Here is a 15,633-nt window from a genome sequence, read left to right on the forward strand (position 1 = left end):
ATGATACACATAATAAAGGTATTAAATTTTTGTATAGACTCAAAAACTATTTCTAAAACAGTGGGTGAAATAATATAAAAGTTTTGTACCAAGCATTCTGAAATTCTAGAGAGAATATAAACACTTATAACGTTGCATTTGTCTTAAACTTATTGCTCCTCTTCTAAGGAACCAAAATTGTAAACCTTGGAAGATAAATTATGGTATGTATGAGAAAGTCAACTCATAATGCTACTCACCTGGCATAGTCAAAGAAAAGAACTTGTCTTTACATTAACACGTTGGTGAATGACAATGCATTTGTTTGCTTTAAGTTAATATATTTAAGATATTTATGTATTAATTTTTATGGTTCCCCTAACTCATTTTTAAAAATTAACCAAGTATCTACCTTTCCCAATAGTAATAGATAAAGACTTCTACCCTCTATAACCTGTGCCATAACGTATTACATATTTTGTCTCCAAAAGCTAGTCAAATTCTCTCACTTTTCACTGCCATATTCTCAGCATCTAACAGAGTTTGGCACTGTTATATACTCAACATTTTGTTGAATGAATCTATTGTATTCTAAAAAAGTTTCTATGAGCTCTTTTTAGGTGGATCATGTCCCATTGGGCTGGATTAGTAAGTTAATTTATATTCGGAATTCAGCATTTTGTGTCATTGAAAAGGCAGCGTGATGTAATAGAAAGAAACAAGGTTTTAGAGCCAGACAGATGTAGAATGGGAAAGCCAGCTTCATCATGTAGCAAATGTGGAATCTTGGATAAGTAACTTCTCTAAATTTCAATTTCATATCTTCTACTGTGAGGATAACAACCACTTCCCAAAAAAGTTTGATAGGAGTAAATGAGATAATGTATATGAAGTGCCTGAACTCAAGGAGTAGAGTCTTTCCTTTTTCTACAAAATATATGTATATGTATATATATACTAAAAACTAGGCAAGATATTTCATGTCATGAATTCTAATTATGTAAAAATTATAAATAAACAGGATTAAAATATCAGTTTACAACACAAGGTTCTTTAAAGTACTGCAAAATCCTAAGTAATATACAATTATATATTGTTTTGATGAATATATTTCCTTGTTCCTATACAGCCCCTTCTATTTCTTAAAAATTATTTTCTAGAAAACAAACCTCTCCATGGTTGAAAAAGTAGCATAATACTGTAATTAGACCTCCAAGTTGAGTCCCACTGTAAAATAAAAAAGGGTATACATTCATAATTCATACAAAATATAATGAGTTTTTCACAAAATCATCTCTCAGAATTTAAAATCATATTTAAAATGTCATAGTACTCAACCACATAAAATAAAAGTAAAAATTTCATGAGGCCATCTGGGTGGCATAGTGGTTGAGTTCGGCACGCTCCACTTTGGCAGCCCAGGTTCGCGGGCTCAGATCCCTTGCGTGAACCTACTTCAGCCGTGCTGTGGTGGCAACTCACATACAAAATAGAGGAAGACTAGCATAGATGTTAGCTCAGGGCTTGTCTTCCTGAAGCAAAAAAGGAGGAAGATTGGCAACAGATGTTAGCTCAGGGCGAATCTTTGAAAAAAAAAAATTCAAAAGTATCCACGTAGTTGATGTTTTAATCTCGAATGTACAAGCATACAAAGTGTACATATCAAGTAATCTGAATTTTATCATCTATTATATTTAAAATATTTTCTAAATAAGATGTGAACATAAAATAATTTTTAACAAACACACTTCAGAGTCTATCTTGCATTCTTTGAATATTCTGAATGGAGACAAATTTTTGTTTTTTGAAATGAGATTTCAGTGACTAAGAGACAAAGAGTCTAACAGTGTCACTGAGCAGTAACTTTGAACTGCCTAAACTACTGCAAACATTCTTTTGTTGAGTCCCAAAGAAACAACAATGTAGAAGACAAAAGTCATATCAAGGAGGGCTGATAATCCTCAAAGATTAAGAACCACTTAAAGTTGTTCATCACTGTATCCACAGCTTCACACTTGGAAGACAGTAAATATTGGTTGATTGACTGAAGAAACAAAAGAAATGAGTTTAAAAAGCCAAGCAGGGGAAAGCTAATGGGAAGTGATTTACCATGTATAGAATTTCACAAAAGGAAATTCAAAGGATACACTTTGAAAAGGAAGAAAGTGAGAGAAGTAAAGTGTGAGAAGCAAGAACAAATGCTGCATATAGAAACTAGGAACATGTGGCTAAATCTGAGCAAGATTTGACAATATAAACAGTAACAATAATGACTGCTGTGGAGGGTAACAGAGTTTTGAACTGTGGTGATAACTGTAAGATGTGAGGGGCTGTTTTGAAGCAAAGTCTTCTAAAATTCCTTGTATTGATTAGAAGAAGAGGAAAGATATCAATTAATTTTAGACTTGATCAAGTTAGATATGGATGTCAACATTTTATCATTTACCACCAAAAAAACAGAAATGGAATATCTACCTTCCAAGTCAGTGCCAGTGGGGGAGGGTGACCAGGGATAGAAATACAAAATTTCTCCCTGATTTCCTATTTCTTTTGTTTTTCATATGCCATAGTTTCCAATCTCCTCATGGTCTTGGTGACACTTTTATGGCCAACACGTTTTATCTACATATTCTCCTTAAAGCCTGGAGCCTAGTAATGTATTTGATATTCCAGAAATTTGTAACCAATTTAGAGAAGACTATCACCTCTCGGGTAGCTCTCTGAATGAAAAATATTAATTTTAAAAAAGATTTAGTCCTGTGTAACATTTTCCGTATTAAAAAAAGCATAAGAAATACGAACCACTTTCAAGAATAGAACATTTTAAAGCCTGCCAACATAATCTCACAGTAATCCTTTGCCCTCAAAATACTGTGATGAGTTCATATAAATGTTTTTTTCCTATACAGCATACATATAGAAAAAAGCGTCAAAATTTCTACATAGTTTATAGTAAACAATTATAAATTGAACATCCTTGTAACTGCCATACATCATTGAAATAGAAAATTGGTCGCACCCTTAGTCCCCACTTGCCACCTCGAGAGAGCCACTATCCTATCAATATAAACACTTCTATATACATATCATACTATCATTTACTTTAATCTGTTTTTAAACTTTATACAAATGGAAGTATGCAGTATTTTTTTTGTGTGCCTGCCTTCACTCATTCAACATTGTACTTGTAAGATTCATCCATGGTGATGTGTGTAGCTGTAGCTCATTCATTCTCATTGTTGTATAGTATTCCACTATATCAATAAACTACAATATGTACATTTCTCTGTTGATGGACATTTGAGTTGTTTCCACTTTGGAGCTATTACAAACAATGCTGCTGTATTCTTGTACATATTTCCTGGTGTACATGTGCAAGAGTTTCTTAAGCATATATACTTTAAATTGGAATTGCTGAGTTATAAGTTATCTACATCTTCAACTTTACTAGATAATGCACGCCATTTTTCCAAAATAGTAGTACTAAAGTTTCTTTTGCTAATCTAGTAGATGTGAAATAGTATCTCATTGTGATTTAAATTTGTATTTTCCTGATAAGTAATAATGGTGTTCAACTTCACATATGTTCATTGGTAATTTGGAATTCTTCTTCTGGGAAATGTCTGCTCATAAATATTTTGCCCATTTTTCTATTGGGCTGTGTTCCTAGTCTTTGCCTAGCCCCTAGAATATACACTTCAGGAGGACAAAGATTGTTTTGTATTCCCAGCACCTAGAATAGTGCTCCTGGTCACAGTAAGCATTCAATAAATATTTGTCAAATTAATGAATGTGATGTCTGGATACTATGTTGGGTATATGCTTTGCAGTAGCTTTTCCCAGTTTGTGGCTTATCTTTTCATTCTGTGTCTTGAGGAACTTAAATTCTTTTCATCAAATTTATTAGTTTTTTTCTTTATGGCTGGACTTTTGTACCCTGCTTAAGAAATCCTTTCTTAGCCCAAGTTACTGATGATCTTCTCTTATATAACATTCTAAACATTTTATAATTTTGTCTTTCATATTTGAGCTTTTAATCCAACTACAATTTATTTTTCATACAGCTCCAACTTCTCTTTGTTCCATATGATCTCCCAATTATTCCAGCACCATTTATTGAGAAGCCTATCCTTACCCACTGATCTGCAATATCTGCTCTGTCATACATCAAGTGTCTTTAAATGCACATTTCTGCTTCTGGGCTCTACCTTATTCCAATGATCTATTTGTTGATCTGTATGCCAATATCACATTGTCTTATTTACATTACCCTTATAATACAGAAATGATTAATATCAAGCAGGTCCTTCTATCTTCTTCAAGAATATCTCAACGATTTTAGGCCCTTTGCATTTCTCAATAATTTTAAAATCAGCTCATCAAGGTCAACAAAGTTGGTAGTGCACTGAATCTATAAATCAATTAGGATAACTCTCATCTTTTTAATATCGAGTCTTTCAATCCATGAACACGGTATGTCCCTCTACTTATTTATGTCTTCCTAAATGTCTCTCAATAAAGTTTTACAATTTTCCCATAGAGGTCATATATATTTTTCGATAGATTTACTCTTAAGAACTTCATGCTTTCAATGCTATTCTAAATGGAATCTTTCTAAAATTTCATTTTCTGCTTGATGCTAAAGTATAGATTTACAATGTCTGTGTATTAATTTTATATCCAGTAACAATATATATTTTCTTATTATTTTAATACTTTACTCACAGATCTTTTTGAATTTTCTACATAAAATCATGTGATCTGCCTACAAGGACACTTGTTTCTTTTTTCCAAGTTTTCCAGTCCTTATACTTACTATACTACTACTGTTTCTTGACTTACTGTGCTGGATAGGACAACTGGTACAATGTTGAATATGTCACAATTTTCCATTGATTCTATGCTAGTATTTACTTTTTTTTGAGGAAGATTCACCCTGAGCTAACATCTGTTGCCAATCTTCCTCTTTTTGCTTGAGGAAGCTTCACCCTGAGCTAACATTTGTGCCTATCTTCCTCCATTTTGCATGTGGGTCACTGCCACAGCATGGCTGAACGAGTGGTGTAGGTCTGTGCCTGGGATCCAAACTCGTGAACCTGGGCCACTGAAGCGGAACACGCTGAACTTAACCACTACACCATGGGACCAGCCCCTCTATGCTAGTATTTTTATACTGAAAAGTTTCTAAAGCAAGGGGTGTATATATATTAATCTCTATATAGACATAAACTCTATGAAAACTCAATATTCTTGTTGAAAGATTAAATCTAGATTTTTAATGTAAATGTTGTACAGTTCAAGAATAACATTGTAAAGAAAGCTGATGGTTCAGTTAGGAACATATTCTGCTCTAAGAAACAGAAAACCTGACAAAAGTGCCTTAAATAATATGGATGTTTATTATACCATTCAACAAGAAAATGAAAGATAAGTGTCTATTGGCATTGGTTCAGCAGCAGAAGGATGTTAGGGCAGACATATGTGCTATGTTTACGGCCTCATGGTTGCAATATGACTGCAGCAGCTCCAGGTATCACATTCAAGTAAAAGCAGGAAGAAACAGAGAAGGAGAAACTGAATCTATTCTTTTACGAGAAAGGCAAGTGCTTTCCTAAGTGTAACCAAGGCTGACCTCACCTTATTTTTCACTGAAAAAGCTAGCTCATATGGCCATCCCAAGGTGCAATGGAGAGTGGGAAGCAGAATATATGATTGTCATAGTTAACTTCAACTTTCACCTGAGACCAGGCACACTGCTACCCCAAACCAAATTGTGGTACTGTTATCAAGAAAGATAGGCTATCAACTATAAGTGTCTGCCACACATGATACACATTTTCTTTTACTGCTTTCTTAATTACACACGTACAGAGACTAAAATTAGAATAATCTGCTACTAATGCCAACCAAAGATCTCCTCTAAGGTTACAATAATTTGACACATGACCTGGAAGTATTTTCATTAAAAACTTCGTTAAGGAATCTTAATTAGGTAAAAAAATATCTCCACAGGATGAAAGGGAGGCTTCTAAGATATTATTTTAGTGACAGTTCTAGTTTCTGGTTGCATGATATTGGCTAAGTTTCTGAAAAAATAAATCTACGAACTTTCCTACTATTAATCAATTAATCTCATTAATTACCCTTTTCATTAACTCAACAAATGTCAGCCCGTCCTTATAAGCCCATTGAAAGATCTTTTAATACAGTAGCCTTACCTCAGGTATGCACCATATATGAAGAACAATCCCATCATTATTCCATTTAAAATAAAAATCACATCAACATAAAAGTAAGCAGGGTCTCCAAATCCTTAAAAAAGACACAGATTATTCAGTATTTAATGAATAAATGACTATGAAGCAATTGGGCATAATTATCTCAGTGCTTTGTAATCAAAAGCTCATGAATCTGTCGAAAGCATTTGCTTTTCAGATTGCTGCTCTATTTAATAGTTATATTAGTACTTCCTGCTTACATGAGATGTTATTAATTACATTTATACTTTATTGTAGTTATATTTATACTTTAGCCTTATGAAGTATTATTATACTGTAATGATTAGTTGATGCTTCACTTTATTTAGGGAAGCTGTTATTGTTCAGTATCTAGAACTGTCTGCAGAGTCACTTGAATTACAAGAGAAAATCCACTGCACTATTTTCATCTTTTGCTAGGCTCTAGGATAGGTAAGATATGGCTCTTGAGCTCAAGAAGCAGCTTTAGTCAATATGAGATAATCTAGTTATTTGATCCATTATTATGTATAACCAGAACCTTAATACTTAATATATTCCATGTATAAGACTATATATATATATATAAACACACACACCCTCTACTAGGTGCTTTACCATCATCATCTCACATAATTCTAACAAATCTATGAGATTAGTTGGTATGAAAATACTTTTTTTTAATGACTGAGAAAATAAAAAACTTAGGTAACTTGCCAAAAGTTATTTAGCTGTTACTGGTGGACCCAGGATCTGAAGGCTGGCCTTTCTGATTCCTTCTACTTCTCTAACTGTTCCTTTTCAGTCTGTCCTAATAATTTCCTTTACACACCCCTCTTCAGTGTTGGACCACCGTAGGCTCTGTCATACACCCTCTCCTTTTCTCGGTCTGCATATTCTCCTTAAGGAAATTCTCCCACTTCCATGGCTCCAATGATCACCTATACACAGATGACTCCAAGTCTATATTCATCCCAGAACTCTTCTTATTCCTGTATGTGTATGTGCAAGTAGCCACTTGACATCTCCACTTTCAGGTCTCTCAGGTACTTCAAACTAATGTAGCAATTCAGACCTGCTACTTTTAAAATGTTTTTTACCATTCAAAGGGGTTCAATTACTTAAGCCAGAAACCAGTGTTAGGTAACTTCATTCTCCTTCCCCTCACCCATCAAACAATTACCAAATCTTGTCAATTCTGCTTTCAAAATAACTCAAATCCAGGCACTTCCCAGTTGTCTTTCCTGGAATTACTTGCTGAGAGTGCAAGAGTCTCCTAACTGGCCTCACTGACCTCACTTTTGCCCTTTACTAGTATCTTTTCCATTTAACTGCCAAAATAATGTTTTTAAAATGCAAATTTATTAAAATTCTTCGATGAATAAAGTACAAAATCCTTAACCAGAAAATGGCCCTTCATTATGTGACCTTTGCTTACATTCTCAGCATCATTTCACACCATTTTTTCTTCTCTCTCTCTCTGCTCCAGGAAATCTAGCCTTCTTTCAGTTCTCTCTTGCCTCAGAACTGTTGACTATGCTAGGCCCTATTCTTAAAACACTTCTCCTCCCTTACTCCTAACCTCAGCAACTTTATTTTATTTCTAGTATCCATGATGGTTGTAACCACTAACACTCCTTTTATATACAAACTCTATGAGAGTAAAGCCCCATGTCTACCTGGTTCATCTTGGGGTCCCAAGCACTAACACTAACCTATCACTTAGTGGCAACTTTATAAACAGCATATATGTACATACATAAGGTGATTTTTTTTCCATCCCTCAGAAAAGGTTATACTTTCTAAACTGATTGAGTCCTTACAAAGTCTCTCACTTCATGACACATTTTCTCGATTCTTTTACTTTGCACAAAAAAAGGTCTAATTGCCTCTCAAATATCGTCTATCAATGCTATTTTAGATGTTATAAAAATCACGTGAGGGAATCAGTAAACACGTAAGGGAAATACAGAAATACAGATTTAGTACATATTCTGAGAGATGAATGTTATTGAAATAAGTCAATAAAAATATATTTATAAAATATAGTAAGCAGTCATGTTGTGGAGAATATGAAGAAATAAAGAAAAAAATGACTGTGTAAATGTTATGCAAATAGATATATGTGACTTCAAATAAGAGTTTCAAAGGACAGCTTTATACTTAAATTGTAAAAGTGCTAAATTGCAAACATCTTAAACAGAAGTGACAATTATAGATCCTGGAAAACTGTTAGATGATTCCAAAAGTGGTTCTTTGACAACGATACCGATGTATAGGATGTAGATGAAGAGTTTGATTACAGCTGTTCATGGACTGTGAGAGTATATAAAAAAGCAGTATTTCTAAATCAATCTATTATTGTATATCTGATTTTTAAATATGTGTGCATAACTAAATTTTTATGTTAACTATTACAGGAAGATGTGTGACTAATCTACATCCCTCAAATTTATATATTCAAGCTACCTTAAAACTTTTTTTTATATCTTCTTATTCTGAAATGGAAGAATGATATTATCAGGATTGCCTTACACTGAGGTATACCAATATTCAAATTAAATTCCAAATTAATACTCGTATTAATAAGTACATAGCCTTCTCAGAAAATTACTTTAAAGGGTAAATACCCTTTTAGGTGAATCAGTTCTAGATGGTTTTAAAGAAAAAAAATCAGTCATAGCAGTTTACAATAATTCTTAAAATGAGTCATAACATTATAAAATGTTTATGTAAACATTAATGACAACACAGCAGCATTTAGGAAGAAACATGCCTTCACAGCTTTGAACTTCATTTACCGGTCCTAATCTGGTGACATTCCAGCAGGTTTTAGTTTCTAGCCCAATTAAATTCATTAGTCCCACAACTGTGCGATACCAGAAGGCTATTATTACCTACAAAAGATACAAAAAGAGATACTGGAGGAAAATATATTATCTTCATAATAATTTTTCCAAAATACCATTTTACAATGGTTGCCTTTGACATTATAAAGTTTGACAAATTTATTTAAATCATTTCATTTGGAAAATAGTCATTTAAAAATTATACAGACACACACACATTATAAACTAAAGTGTATTACTGAGTAATGTGCATCTACAAAAATTTATGTTGTGATCAACATCTCTGTAATATACTCTTGTAATCAACTCTGTAGTATAAATAATAGTAGCTCTAAAATAGTAGCAAAGTATATAATTAAGGGGCCAGCCCCATGGTCTAGTGGTTTGGCGTGCTCTGATTTGGCAGCCCAGGTTCGGTTCCCAGGTGCAGACCTACACCACTCGTCAGTGGCCATGCTGTGGCGGCGACCCACATACAAAACAGAGGAAGACCGGCACAGATGTTAGCTCAGGGCAAATCTTCCTCAAGCCAAAAAAAAAAAAAAGAGGAAGATTGGCAACAGATGTTAACTCAGGGAAAATCTTCCTCAAAAAACAAATATATATATAATTAAAATATGATTATTAATAGCAAAATACAAAGATTTACAGAAATATTTCATAACATTTCATTTAGGTCCTTGAATTTCTTTTATTCATAGTCTACAAAATATAAAACCAACTGCATATGGAATAATAGTTCCTGTGCCCATTAAAACTTTCACCAAGCAGATTTTAATTAACCAATTCTTCCCATTCTGCAATCCACTTTAAAAAGTTTAAAGACAAGGAAAAGAACAACAACAAAAATCACAAACAAAAAACAAAATGCTCATGCCTGGGAGATTTTTTTTAAAATAATTTTATAGATTTGGAAAAACTAATGCAAGATCATTGGGGGATAAAAGTAAAAAAATAAGAGGTCAAAGTGAAAGTAAAAACCACCTAGAGATAACTACTTTTAATATTTTGGTGATCATCCTTCCAATCTCACCCTAGGCATATGAAAACACACAGCTAAAGTTATTAAATATTATATAATGTCATGTATTATAAAATGTTAATGTACTATACATCACTAAACATCATAAACATCTTTTAATATCCAAAAAGTATAGATTATTTTATCACTTTATTTTATAAAACCGACCTTCTACTAAAATTTATCATTTATATTCTTGTGTATTTATCATAAATGTACAAAAAATTACCACATTAAATGTATGTGCTAAATCTAGAATTATATGCTTTTCTGGGATACAGCTTAACATAGTAGGAAGGCACGTCTTTGAAGTCAGAATTGAACTCAAATTCTGACTCTGCAAGTTATGGTTTCTATGGCCTGAAGTAATCCTTCAAACTCGGAACCTCAGCCACCTCATCTCTAAAATGAGGTTAATAACAACCATCTTGCAAGAGTGATGAGAGATTAGAGCTCATATATAAGTGCTGGGATATAGCAAGTGTTAAATGCTTTTGCCTTTCCAAAACATATTGTTCCAAACTCATCTTTTTAGCTTTAGATGAGAAATTAATCTCTTTGTGAACACAAAAAGTATTCACAGGAACACAATGTCTCCTTGGACATTCACTTCAATACTAAAGTACTACGTACAGTTGCAAGTAAATCTAGATCTTTTCCATATTGTATTCATGTGATATGAAAATAAGACTGAATAACTCCATGTTGCCTTGTCCTTACAACACTATCAAGTTTTAAAAACAATTGAACTACATTACCATGATTACTTTTTCATAATATCAAAGAAACTGAAAACTGTGCTAATTATTCAATAAATACTTTTGAAAAAAGAGGAAAAAATTAGCTAATGTCTTTGAGACCATACTGTCAGAAATTAATGGAACAAGAAACAGAGATTTTACTATATAAAGTTCCAAAAATAACCAAAAAACTAAAAATAATAATTACCAAACACTGGGAGAAATAGGGCTAGTGTAATAAGCTAAATGTTCATCTTATATATACAGAGTAAGTCAACATTAAAGTTGAGGATTCAAGAAATGGGTTGCCTCTTTGATTTTCACATTTACAACAGAGTTATACAGATAATCATCAGAGGAAATAAAAACAGAAAAGCACCTCTGAAGGATAAACTGGGATATAGAGAAAGCTGGTGCAGAAAACCGCTTCTTTCATCTTAGATTTAAGCAAGTCTATACTATACAATTGTTACTGTGACAAATTACATTGAAAAGTACTTATAGAAATCAAAAAAAGAAATAAATCTGAGAAACCCTCAAGTACTTGGAAATTAAACAGCACAATATTAAATATCCAATGAGTCAAAGAAGAAATCACATGGGAAATTATAAAATTACTTGAACTGCGTGAAAGTGAAAAAACAATATATAAATATTGAAGCAATGCAAATTTCTACTTTGGGGAAGATGGAGTAGATGTAGTTTTCACTATTCTTCCAAGTACAACTAAAACTCCTAGGAATTATATAAATCAAATACAAGAAGACCCTAAAAGGTAGAGAGAAGAAGGCAAACTAGCTAGTGATCTCAGGACCCAAGGAATGACATGGTGATGAGTTCCCTGGACTTTCCTTTTGCCTTATTTTCTCAGATTTGGAGTTATGAGGCTGACAACCAGAAACACCAATGGGTGCAGACACAAAAAGGACTAACAAAAGCCTGCTCTCTAGCCAAAGGACCAAGAAAGGGACAGCCTAGGAATACAGAAAACTTTTGACAAAAATATCTCTGCTCCAACCAAACACCACAGAAAAAAACTGTAGTCCCACCCCCACCAACAAAAGTCAAATGGGGAATCTAGACTTCAACCTTCTCTAGGCTTTAACAAGTCACCCAAACCCACCCACTGGGATGGTGTAAAAGAAGGCCAAGTAGAGAGCCGTCTATCCCCACAGTGCCAGTAGAGACCATGTGGGGAGCCTGGACTTCCACCCTAACCAGCAATGAGTCACTTCTTTCCTTTCCCAATGGGGTAATGTCAGAGGAGGCCTAGTGAAGAGTCAGGACTTTCACCACCACCCAGTGGTAACAAGGCCATCCCCACCACGGTGTCGGTAGAGACCACATGGTGAGTCAGAAATCTCATCCCACCCAGCAGTAATAAGGAGCACCCCCATCTCGGGGTCAACAGACGCCAGGAGGGGAACCTGGACTGCTACACTCATCTGGCAGTAATAAGATGGCAGGCACCCTCTCATTCCTTTGCAGGAGCGGTGCCAGCTAAAACAAAGGTTTAAATAAGATCCAGTTTGATAAAATCATGCTCAAATATCCAGATTTCAACTGAAAATCACTCATCATATCAAGGATCAGAATGAACTCAAATTGAATGAAAAAAAAATCAACAGATTCCAACAATGAGATCATAAAAATATTAGAATGATTGCTCCAATGAGCAATTAGGAACACGCTTGAAACAAATGAAAAAACAGAAAGTCTTTCAAAAGAAATAGAAAAGTCTTATTTACCAAAGAAATAGAATATATAAGGAAGAAACAAAAATTTCAGAACCGAAAAATATAATAACCAAAATAAAAACTCAATAGATGGGCTTAACAGCAGAATGAAGGGGATAGAGGAAAATAATCAGTGAACTGGCAGATAGAACAATAGAAATTACTCAATCTGAGCAAGAGACAGAAAACTGAAAAAAATAATAACAAAAAATACAATAAAAATTAAATAAATAAAGAAATAAAAATAAAATAGTTCTCTAGGAACCTGTGGGACTATAACAAAACATCTAACATTTGTGTCACCGAAGTCCTGAAAGGACAGGAGAACCAAAAATAGGATAAAACCAAAGAAATCTACAACAAGATACATCACACTTTCAAAAACTTTTAAACATCATACTTTTGAACACCTGTGAAAACTAAAAAAGAAAAAAGTATTGAAGGCAACAAGGAAGAAAAAAATCTTACCTAAAGGAGAAAAACAATTCAACTGACAGATTTCTCATCAGAAACCACAGAGGGCCAGAATGAAGTGGCACATCTTTCAAATGCGAAAGAAGAAATGGTACCCAGAATCCTACATCCAGCAAAAACAGCCTTCAGAAAACGAAGGGAATTTGACATGCAAGACAAAAAAAAAACTGAGAAAATATGTTGCCAGCCTACCATAAAAGAATGGCTAAAGAAAATTCTCTAAACAGAAATGAAATGATGAAAGAAGGCATCTTGGAACATCAGAAAGGAAGAAATTTAAAAAATGGGTAAAATAAAATAGACTCTCCTTTTCCTCTTAAGCTTTTAAAATAAGTTTGATGGCTAAAACAAATGTCATAGCACTGTCTGATCTGGTTTTAAATGGATGCAGAGGAAATATTTAAGATGATTATGTTATAAAGAAGAAAGGGTAAAGGGAGGTAAGATTTCTACACCTCTCTGACCTAATAAAATGATGACAGCAGTAGACTGTAATAAGTTATGTACAAATAATGCAATAGCTACAACAACCACTAAAAAAGCTACATTAAAGAGATATATTCAAAAACTATAGATAAATCAAAATAGAATTTTAAAAATGTTCAAATAACCTACAGGAAGACAAAAAAAAAGAAAATAGAGAAATGAAAAACCAAGAACAAACAGAAAACAAAAATAACAGACTTAAGCCCAAACATATTAATAATAATATTAAATGTAAGTGACAAAATATACCAATTAAAAGACAGAGACTGACACATTGGATTAAAAAACATGACTCAAGTGGGTGCCAGCCCAGTGTCATAGTGGGTAAGTTCGCGCACTCTGCTTTGGCAGCCCAGGGTTTGCAGTTTCAGATCCCGGGCGCAGACCGACACACCAGTCATCAAGCCATACTGTGGCAGCATCCTACATACAAAATAGAGGAAGACTGGCAACAGATGTTAGCTCAGGGCCAAGCTTCCTCATCAAACAAACAAACAAAAAAAAAACATGACAATTGTCTTCAAGAAACTCACTTCAAATATAATGATAAAGGCAGGCTGAAAGTAGAAAGATAGAAAAAGATGTACCATGCACACATTAATCAAAAGAAACAAGTAACTATGTAATACCAGAAAAAGTAGACTTCAGAGCAAACAAAATTACAAGCAAAGGAGAAAGGGTTATTATTTAATGATAAAAATCCAACAACACATAGCAATCCTAAATGAGTATGTACTAAACACACAGCTATAAAATATGTGAAGAAAAACTGATAGACCTAAAAGGAGAAATGGATGAACCCACAATTATAATTGGAGACTTCAGTATCCCTCTCTAAACAACTGATAGATGCACTAGACACAAAATCAGCAAAAGTTGAGAAAATATCAACACCACCATCATCTAAAGGATCTAATGAACACTTATAAAATAATTCACCAAAAAACAGCACAACACATTTTTTTTCTCAAGCGCTCACAGAATATATATCAAGATGGACCATATCCCAGAGCATAAAACAAACCAACATTTAAAAGAATTAAAATGATACAAAGTATGTTCTCTAAACACAATGAATTTAAGCTACAAATTAATAACAGAAAGATAAAAAGAAAATCTCCAAACACTTGGAAACTAAAAAACCCACTTTAAAAAAAAAGATCCATGGATCAAATAAGAAGTCTCAAGGGAAACAAAAAATATGCATTTAATTGAATAAAATGTAATACAAGGTTTCCAAGTCCAGCATGTAAAGAGCTTGTAAGTTGCCACTCCATCCTAACAAGTAAAATGCTGAACAAACTGAAAAATCAACAACTATTCTTAGATCCATAAGAGAAGTGAGGTTACAGGGTAGACTGTAACCTCCCAAAATTGGAGAGATTGACAGGCAAATACGGAGAATCACAACTTATTGGCAGAAACCTCCATGGGAATCTGCTGGAGAGTAGAAAAATCTAAACTATAATTGATGAATTGCTAGAAGCACAGCATAGACAAGTTTGAGAGTGAAAAACTCCAGTAATAGGGGGAGTGCCCACACATTGATGAGTTTTACCTCTAGGAGCTCACCACATTCTTACAGTGGATATCAGAGAAAATCTCTTCCTGCTTCGGCAGGGGGAGTGGAAAAGGGACTATTCTGAAATACACCCGAGCACTCTGTTCTTCTTCACAAAGCCCGCCCTCAGGAGAAACTATTCTACCTGAGCCTAACCTGCTAGGGCTTTATCAGAGCCTAACCTAAGGGAGGAAGGGAAATACCCAACTCCAGACCATGCTACCCATCCTGTTGCACCTAAGCGGGCAGAAAAAACGGAGAAGCACTTGTGAAGTTCACACAGAGGCACAGGTGCAGAAAAGATTGAGACCTAATCACAGGATTATAGAATGCTTCCTGTATCCCCACACCTTACCATTACACTACTAAAGTCCTATTTACAGCAATTCTTTTTACCCAGTACATCATGTCCATATACTAAGAAGAAATTACAAAGCACACTAAAAGCCAAAAACACAGTTGGAAGAAACAGAGCAAGCATCAGAACCAGACTGAGATATGGCAGGGATGTTGGAATTATCAGACCAAGAATTTAAAACAACTGTGATTAA

General features: G+C 34.0%; 1 protein-coding gene across 1 annotated transcript in view; it reads right to left on the reverse strand.

Annotated features, from left to right (window-relative positions):
* DPY19L2 (dpy-19 like 2) overlaps nucleotides 1-15,633 on the reverse strand; it is a 102,122-nt gene that overhangs the window by 66,434 nt on the left and 20,055 nt on the right. The window contains exons 5-7 of the mRNA XM_004418833.3: nucleotides 8,992-9,112; nucleotides 6,198-6,291; nucleotides 1,149-1,206 (exon numbers count right to left, since the gene is read on the reverse strand). Of these exons, the coding sequence (XP_004418890.1) occupies nucleotides 1,149-1,206; nucleotides 6,198-6,291; nucleotides 8,992-9,112 (273 nt within the window). The remainder of the gene's footprint in view (nucleotides 1-1,148; nucleotides 1,207-6,197; nucleotides 6,292-8,991; nucleotides 9,113-15,633) is intronic.

This window comes from Ceratotherium simum, chromosome 1 (genome assembly GCF_057802395.1).
Source record: "Ceratotherium simum simum isolate JZ-2026a chromosome 1, ASM5780239v1, whole genome shotgun sequence".
NCBI lineage: Eukaryota > Metazoa > Chordata > Mammalia > Perissodactyla > Rhinocerotidae > Ceratotherium > Ceratotherium simum.